At 39.5% G+C, this 9,170-nt stretch overlaps 1 protein-coding gene across 1 annotated transcript in view; it reads left to right on the forward strand.

Moving 5' to 3' along the window:
• ARID1B (AT rich interactive domain 1B (SWI1-like)) overlaps positions 1-9,170 on the forward strand; it is a 302,895-nt gene that overhangs the window by 261,570 nt on the left and 32,155 nt on the right. The window contains exons 10-11 of the mRNA XM_009887612.1: positions 3,621-3,730; positions 4,478-4,636. Of these exons, the coding sequence (XP_009885914.1) occupies positions 3,621-3,730; positions 4,478-4,636 (269 nt within the window). The remainder of the gene's footprint in view (positions 1-3,620; positions 3,731-4,477; positions 4,637-9,170) is intronic.

Raw genomic sequence — 9,170 nt, forward strand, 5'->3', positions numbered from 1 at the left:
TCCAAGTAAGCGATGACCGTGATCCAGTGGTCATTGTGTGACTGTAAATCAAGCTAGTTCCTGGCATAGAGATCCCTGCGTCCCAAACCGCACACGCTTTTCATCCCTCGGGTGAGACTTGGTAGGGAGAAAGGAGGTACGGTGCTGAGTTCCTTGGTGGCCCACTCATGCGTTTCAGATGAGGTGCCCAAGCCCCCTGGGCTGGGCTTTTCCCCAGTGGCAGATGGTCATTCATGGCAGGACATTAGGCAATGCTGTTGTCCCTCTTCCAGTTTTCCTGTAGGCATAGAAGCAGTGGAGATCCTCTTGCCAAATCCATGAGTCACAAATTTGCTGCTTTTTTTCTTTTTCTTTTTTTTTCCCAGAAGGAAAGTGCTAGTGGTGGAAGGGAGGAAGGAATGTCTTATAAAGGATATAATATTCTGTTTTGTAGACTGTGATTTGTTATTGCGCTAGCAATAAAGAGAAAAACAATGTGGATTGCTGCTCCTACAGTACTTCATCATCTTCTGGGATTGATAGAGCAGCCTTTAGCAAAAAAGAATACTTTGCTGCAGTTTTACTCATGTCAATATCTGCCTTTGAGTACATTAAATTCAGTGTGGAATAGTTAATTCAAGACCGTGACCCATACTTGCTTTTTGAAATCATTCTAGCTCTTAAATTCTTATAATAAGCCAGAGGCTAGTACTTGAAACCTATTCACGGTACACGACAACACTTTTTGAGTCAAGATTTCCCTGTTATCCTCCTCTCTAAAATGTTTTATCCTTTGGTCTGCACTTCACACGCAGAATTATTAGTACTTGTGTAGAAAGAGACCGTGTCTTATTTTAGCAGTTTCGTGACAATAACAGTATCTCGCTGCTCAGAAAGGGTCAGAACAATGTTCTCGCTGTGCCGCTTTGCTAAGAAAAGTAAAGGAATGTCTGTTTGCAAATCGCTGGAAAAGTACGTTTGCAAGAAGTTATGAAACAGCATTTCAACAGTGGATAGAAAAGTAGCTGTGGAAACATCTTAGGTAAAAGCCATAGGGAAATTGGACAACCTTGCAGTTTGCCTAGTAAAATCCTCGCAGTTCTCCTCTTAGACGTAGAAAGATAGGATGTAGATGAAGTAAACAATTTAGAGCAAAAAGTCAAAAAAGAATTTTGGAAACTATTATTTTTTTCATAATTGTCTCCAACTCCTGATGGTTAATATTTGCATACAAGAAATATTCAAAAGCCAAAATGAATTGGTATTTTTACATTTCTAAACATGATTAATACTGTCAGAATATATACGGTAATTTGCAGACTAGAGTTACTTCCCTTTTACATGAGGTGTTAACTTCAGCCTTTCTGGAAGAGAGATTTTATAAAGGAATTCTGATGGAAACCTGACTACCAGGAGTGGGCACAATTATTATATTCTTTGTAACAGAAATCCAGTGTACCAACCTAGATAACAGTGAGACATCAGTAGAGGATTTAGCCATGCAGAATTCTGGTGAAGCGTGATTGTTAACTTTGCTTTGTTTGACCTCTAAAGTTGCTCTAAAGGGGAAGGGTCATCTTTAGTTGCTTTGAAACTAAAACTAAGACTTCTTTTTTAGTGCTTTCACAGCATGAAATGTGTTAACTGTTAAAATGGATTTGGTATAACAGTTCTGCATCCCAGTTTGAAACCAGACTGTGGCATACATTTGACCATTTTGTACATACATTTTTTTAAAATCTCTAAAAGAAAAATAACTGTTTTTTTTAACTGTGGAATTCAACACTAAAATGTGTTAGGCTGCCATCCTTCACTTCATAACGGTCACAAGCTGCCCCAGCTCCTCAAGCAGAGTATAAGGGCAAAATGCATACAAATCAAATGCTTAGTGGGTGCTGGCTTCCTAGTATCCTATTGCTTGGCTGTTTTGTTGAGGTTTCACACACATACATAAAAATAACAGCATTTTTAGCTGATCCCAATAGATTTTTCTCTGCAGCTGCATCACTTGAAAAAGGCTTTTTGTTCCAATTCTTGAAGTCTTAAGTATTGCAAGTAATTTTTTTTTTTTAAATCTCAATTATGATTTATGTGTTGTGATGACTTTAAGGGCTTGATTGGGCTACAAATGTGCTTTGAAAAAACAAGAAAATGTGCCCATGAAAAACACCGGCAGTTCAAAGCTGAATATTGAGCATACAGTTGTAAACTCACATGGCACATGGCTGGGTAGGTTTTTTTGGCAGACCCATAGTCTCAACCTGCAGTGATGCTGAAGATATTAACAAATTAGCACTGCAAAGCTTGCCAGCGTATTCGCCAGAGTCCTGCTCATGCTCTCACTGCTGTAATTAAAACTAATTATTTTCTAAAACATAGTAATACATGAATATGTGCAATAATCATTTTGTAGTGGGCAATCTGTGAAGTATTTTTAAAGCTTCTTTTCCCCCTCCTCTCTTTGGCTTGCTATGCAGTGTGCCTGCTGCCTAGCGTGAGCCAGCATTGTCATTTTGCAGAGAGGCACTGTAGGCTGGTAATGATCCGATTTTTTTAATTTTTTTTTAACAATTATGCTTTGCCGATTCTTAAAATTTGTACATTTGGGATATGCGTTTTTTCCTTTCTATTGCCTTGTAGGTTATTCTATCCTATGTTTTTTCTTACCTCAGATCCTTCTTTGAAAGAAGGGCATGAGGGGGAGAAAAAAGAGAGAGGAAGGGAAGATAATCCAGTCTTTCGTAAGTGCTGTGCACATGGTTCTCTGCAGGGAAAGAATCACCTGATGTTTTGCTGTTGCTCTCTGGTTATTTGCATTGATTCAGTGACACGACACCTTCTAGCATCTGATCTGCCCAGTATTTTCTGTCTATTTAGCTGAATGTTTCTCCTTGCGTCTTTGTAGAAATCCAGGAACCCAGCAGCTCTGCAGCAATAATACTATACTTAGCGCTTGCATCTTCAAATAAAAAAAACCCTTAAATTCCTCACACCCCTGGGAAGCAACTGCGTGCCATTATCAGAGACAGACATTTGTGCATTCATTATAGTCCCACCTCATTTTGGCAGGAGGGGAAGAAGTTGAGTGCTGGTTCTCCAACAGAGTGGAGTTTACAGCTTGTAATTCTGTAGTTAAGGCTCACAGTGGCTGAGCTGCGCATTCTGAAGTTGGTAGGGGCAGGAATTACCTGCTGGATACCAACCTTAATACAGATGCAGCTGGAAAATTCAGCCTTTTTCTCGGGTTCAACATCGCAAGCAAAAGGCGCATCATTTTCATTTACTTTTGTCTGTGCTAAAGGAAAGGTGCAGTCGCTATTAAAATAGAATGTTGTTCTGTTAAAATGTAGTGGTCAAATATGGAGACAGTTGAAGACCACCAGCAGCATGAAGAATAAATTTTACTTTGTAAAAGTGTTTGTTGTTGTTGTTGCACGGTGCTTGCATTCTCGCCTCGTTCATTCTCTTTTATTTCCTCACTTCAACTGAAGAGGTTTCCAGGTTTCCGGACACTAGAATAACAGGACAGAGGTGGGATAACCTCTGCTTCACGTGGTGCCACAGTCTTGCAGCAGGAAGCGTGTTTTTTCCTACAGAGCCAAACATAGTCATGCTTAACTGTTTCTCCTGTTTTCGATTAGCACCTATGGGTCTTGCAGATATGATGACACCCGGTGAGTCCAAACTACCCCTTCCTCTCAAAGCAGATGGCAAAGAAGAAGGACCCCCCCAGCCCGAGAGCAAGTCAAAGGTATTTACCACCTCCGCACGTGGTGTTGGTTGAGCCCGCAGAAGTCTGCTGTGTTGTCCTTCATCTTCTGGTTTTGGCCTACCCATTTCTGTTCTTTCCTGCATGCCTTTCCATTCACGTGCAATCTCTTTCGTTTGTTTCTTTTCTTTTATTTTTTTTTCTTTTTTCCTCATTGTGTGGATCTGAAAGTTACTAGTTCTTACGGCATTTTAACTTGCGGGGGCAAAGCAACCCAAGCCAAAAGTTGCGTGGGGATTCGGCTGTGCCAGGTGGGTGGGAAAGAAGGGTCTTGCCTGGTTTCAATACTTGCAGCCATTTTTCTCTGCCTTCAGTTATAGCTTCCTGTTTTGGCCGCCTCAGCAGCAGCAACATACTTTAATATTTTGCTTTCCTGCCTTATTTGACAAAATAAGGTGAACAGCTTGGTTTTTTTCTTTCTTTCATAAGGGGAAACCCATGCTTAGCATTCCATGTGAGCTTGAAATAAGCATGGTGGCTTAGTGACTTTAGCCAAGCATCCAGCAAACTTTCCAAATTATACTAATTAACAATGTTGTTTTAATACCTTTTATATATATATAAAAATATATTTATATATGTGTGTGTTTTCTGTATGTGTCTCTCTGTTTATATATATTTTATATATAAAAATCGGTCAGTCTGTTAAACTGGATGTATTTTTTTTGTTTTTAATAAAGTTTGCCCTGCCTTTGTCATATTATTTTTTTTTTTATTCCTCTACCACAGGATAGCTACAGCTCTCAGGGTATTTCTCAGCCCCCAACCCCAGGCAACCTGCCAGTCCCTTCCCCAATGTCCCCAAGCTCTGCTAGCATCTCCTCATTTCATGGAGATGAAAGTGATAGCATTAGCAGCCCAGGCTGGCCAAAGACTCCATCAAGCCCTGTAAGTGGCTCTGGTTTTTTTGGTTTTTGTTTATTTTTTTGTAATTAATTATATTTTAATGCTTGCTTGTTTGTTTTGTAAATTCCTTTCCTTCATTATTTATCCACTAAACAGTTTTCTTTCTTTATAACACTGGGTACAAATTCTGCTCTCGGACACATGACTGTAAGTTCCACTGCCTGGCTTCAGTGGGGCCTGAGCATGCTTATCCAAGGGCAAAATTTGTCCCAACAGTTCTTTGAAATAAGAAAGAGTAAATTTGCGTGCATCATGCAAGTGTGCTGTCTGGTGATACAGCAGTTGTTGTGAAGAAAACATCCTTCCTGTAATGCATCAGCTTCCAAGCATGCCGACTGTGTTGTTAAGGACAATTCCGTTTCTGTTCCTGGGCCCAAACTCCTTCGCACAACTGACTTCACTCTGGTTGCTGGACTTGACTTTGCTAGGATTATTTAGGAAAAACAAAACAAAACAAAACGAGAAATCTTCTCCCCTATTGAAAATAAAGTCCGTCAAAGTTTGAATTGTAGATTCAGCACCATGAAAAAGCTGCCGTGTATATTTTTGGAACATTTTTAATTTTGAATTGTGTATTTGGAAATACAATTGTTAGGTTATCTGGGCGCAGTCTAAACCAAAATTGTTTCTCATTTGCTTCATTCAGTTATTTTGAAATAACCCAGATTGTGAGTAGAAAAAAAAAGATGCCTGTATGTTTTTAGAAAACTATTTTTTAGATTCATAATCATTCTCATACAGGTTGTAAAGACAAACCTGGAGAGGTGCGTAGAGCTAAAAATAAATTTACTTGTATGTGTATCTATATATACATACACAAGCAGAAAATCTATATGTATATATAGAAAAGAGACTGGAGATATAAGCAGATATGGCCTGTGGGGAGCAAATGTCCACTTGGTCATTTTTGCTTTGTTTTTTTGAATTATAAAAATACATGTTGTTTTTTCTTTTTACCAAAAGTAATAACGAGCAAAATTTCTCTGTAGAAAAAGACTGCAATATTTTTGTGAGGAATATGAAGGGTTTTTTCTGATGTTAATGTGCACTTAAAATAGCAACAGTTCTTTGATACCAATTTTCACAAAGTGATACCTTGAAGAGTATGTCTCGGTTCAAACAGAGGAGGGCCGATTGGAGTGAAAAAGGTCTCCCCGTCCAAAAACCAGCCATTTAGTGAATCCCCTGAGCAGAGGGGCAGCATGGCATGAAATGCACCGCCTTAATGTTTTGATGTTTATTTGGCAGCGACTTTGAGTCTCAGAAGGCAGCTGGTGTTACTTGTTCCCACAAAGTCTCATCTTTTTCTTAACAGTATTTCTGAAAGGGTGGAACCAAAACCGGTGTTAGTTTTCTTTGTAGTAATGTTTTGGGTATTGCTTGTTTGGGCAGTTTTCTGGAGGAAAGCAAGAGAGTTATTGCACAGGCTGTCTAACACAACAAGTTCTTCCTCTACAAGGCTACCAAATGATAATGCATTCCTGAGCTCATTGCATGAACTGCGTAACAAATCCTAGAGTCGTTGGGAACACGTGGAGTTTTTTTTCCATGTAAATATGACAAAGTATAGTCTTGGGAAAAATAAGTGGAGGTAGTTTGTGCTTTCAGTTTCTTCTGAATGCCCTTCTGTCCAAACACTGCTGCATCTTTAGCTCCAGTTAGCTTCTTGGTACGCAGATATGGATAAATACGGTGCTGTAGAATGATAGAAAAATAAGTGCTGTAAATTAGCTGATTGCTTTTTACCTATGAAGGCCATTGTATTGGATAACTTCATTGACTTCAACAGCAGCCTGACATAGACTGGAACGATTGATTGCAGGCGTTTCATTACACTTGAAAACGGCCTGAATTTGTTCATTAAATCCCAGAGGTCCTTCATGTGCTACAACTTGTCCATTCTAGCAGAGGATAAAAGCAAGGGCGAATGGTCTGCAATTCACTTCACAGTATCCCTGTGATCCTACTAAGTGGATCCTCTCTTTCAGCAGTTTTATGTGGAAGTGAGGCATGAGAACATGTGGAGAAGGAATTGTTGAATGTTGTGGGTTGAGGGCTTTTGGGGTACGTAGGTAAAAGAACACTTCTGCTATGCCAATTTTGCACATAGTGTGCATCCCTGACAGTGGCGAGGTGGCTTTAAAATTCTTTAAAAGAGAATTTGCAAGTGTGGGTGTGAACTATGGAGGGTCCCTGCAACGTGAATAAAGCAGTAGGTTACGAAAACCCCATAAAATGCTGTTCACTGTCCATAGGTACACATGAACATGACAGTGAGTACACTTTAATAGTACTGTATCTCCATCGTGCTAGCTGCAAGGGGTCTGCAGAGTCCTTCAGGATGAAATCTTGACGGAGGATTGTGTCCTGCAAAAGACTCTGCCAGAGATTAGACTTTGGCAGTTTTTGTGGCCTGTGTATGCACACTCTGTTCTGTAGTAAAATAGGTCTATGTAGTAAGTATATTGAAGTGGGGGATGTGAACAGTAGACAGTTCTATAAATAGAGATGCTTAAAGGTATGTAGAGAAACAACTACCCACTGCCTTAATGTGAGAAGAACTCCTACAGAAATTTGTGTTGCTCTGAAGGATTCTGCAGACTCACCATACAGGAGTCTGTGTATAATACAGTTTTAATGGGTGGTAGGTGTATTGAAAATAAAGTATGGGGTTTGACAAATCTAATATGAGAATTGGCTTTGTTATCCACATATTTGGATGTGGGCTTTTTAAATCGCCCATTTAAACATGGCCAGTCATATCATGTAGAAGAGTGCTGGGGACTGAGGGCAAAGTAGGATACAACTAAATCGGTAAAGATACGTGCCACAGGCTTGCACCAGCATTCTTTTATAACCAAAATTATCAACAAACTTAACAGAAGGAAAGCTCACTTAACAATCTGCTAACGGGATCATTTTGTAATAAACCCTTATTTTCTGAGGGTTAACATTCACCTATAGGCAAATTTAGGCTTCCAGCTGAACCTGCCCATGTGGAACTGAAGTTTGTTTGTGTGTAGACTAGCTTACACACATCTGTCATTTTCATATGTTTACATTTATAAAAATAGAGACGAGAAAAAGATCTTTACTCTTGAGGAATAGCATTCTTCCCTCCAGTGCATTCTTCTAAAGTTAACATTTCATTTTAGAAGAAAATTGCACCCATTTTACAAAGCATGACAACCTGAAAGCTCACACAGTAAGAAACACTTCTTACCTTCTGTAAGCTGTGAAAAGTTTTCAGATTATACTGTCATTTTAGAGCCTGCTGCCACACTGCTGAAAAGCAGCATCATTTGAGACGTATAGTAGAAAAACCCAGAATGAAAAATTCTTAACTGGGTTCCATTCTGCTCTGAATCTGATTTGAAAAAGAGAATCTTACTATATAAAAATGAAAATGTAAAACTGGTAAATCTGAATATTTGTAATCATGAACTATCATAAAAGTGAAATTGGAACTATTTTGTTGCCTCATATGTTAGAATATAAGCGCATACAAAATGTGCTGGGTGAAAGCTGAAATTTCCCACCTTCATTTTTATTAGAGTTCTGTGGCATCATAAGTGTCAGTTTAAAATTAGTGCTGATGAGCAGTAGAGTAACTTTGTTCTTACTGCTGTTGGTTGTGGAGTAGCTCCAGTTTATTCAGCTGTTCAAGCTTATGTTCTCACTACAAAATCAAATTAGTAGCAACATGACTCGCCTACTTCCCTCTTCCCACCCACCCCCAAAAAAACCTTTGACAAAGTATATTTGTTGAAAAGAGTTAAACTGATTTTCTTAAACATGCAGATACATAGCAAGTGGTGCTCAGAGTAAACTGATTGCTGTTACAGAATCAGTTTGTGCTTTCATTGCATAATCTGCAGGACTCACGTCAAAGTACTCTCCTGCCAGCCACTTAGTAAAACGAATTCAGCCTTGACTTCAGTAGGAGTTGTAACACAACTGAATCTGGCTCAGGTAAATTCAGGAGTGCACCTCATTTCTAAGTAAGAAAGGTAATAATATTTGTCTGTAGGAAGGACTACTGTGAAGAAGTTACAGTATCAGGAAGCAAGGCAGAAAACTTAACAGGAGGCCATTTATTTAATTAAAATTAATATCCATTCACTGGAAAGAACAGCAATGGCTCATGGAACTGCTGGGTCACCCCCCCGGCTTCATGTCTCTTTTCTCCTGGCTCTCCTCCAGCGTTGCCAAGTTTCAGCTAATGGCTGGAGGGAGATACAGAGCCTGTCATATTTTCCAGGCTAACATGCAAGATGAATGGTGGCAATGCTTTTAAAATCATTGGCAGTTGGATGCTACCCCACTGCATCTTTTGTGGTGTGGAGTGCCAGTCCTCACCAGCACTATGTGGGGATGTGAACGAAGTAGGTGGTTCTGCAGCATCCATGAGGCACTGCTAGGGTCTTGCTTAGAGATGTTCAACTTGAAATAAGTTTCTGTTTACTTCAGAATAGTGCTGTCTCCTGTTCAAAGTAAGGAAGAAGAAAAGGAGGGA

The sequence above is a fragment of the Charadrius vociferus genome, unplaced genomic scaffold (assembly GCF_000708025.1).
Source record: "Charadrius vociferus isolate BGI_N301 unplaced genomic scaffold, ASM70802v2 scaffold176, whole genome shotgun sequence".
NCBI classification, from domain to species: Eukaryota; Metazoa; Chordata; class Aves; order Charadriiformes; family Charadriidae; genus Charadrius; species Charadrius vociferus.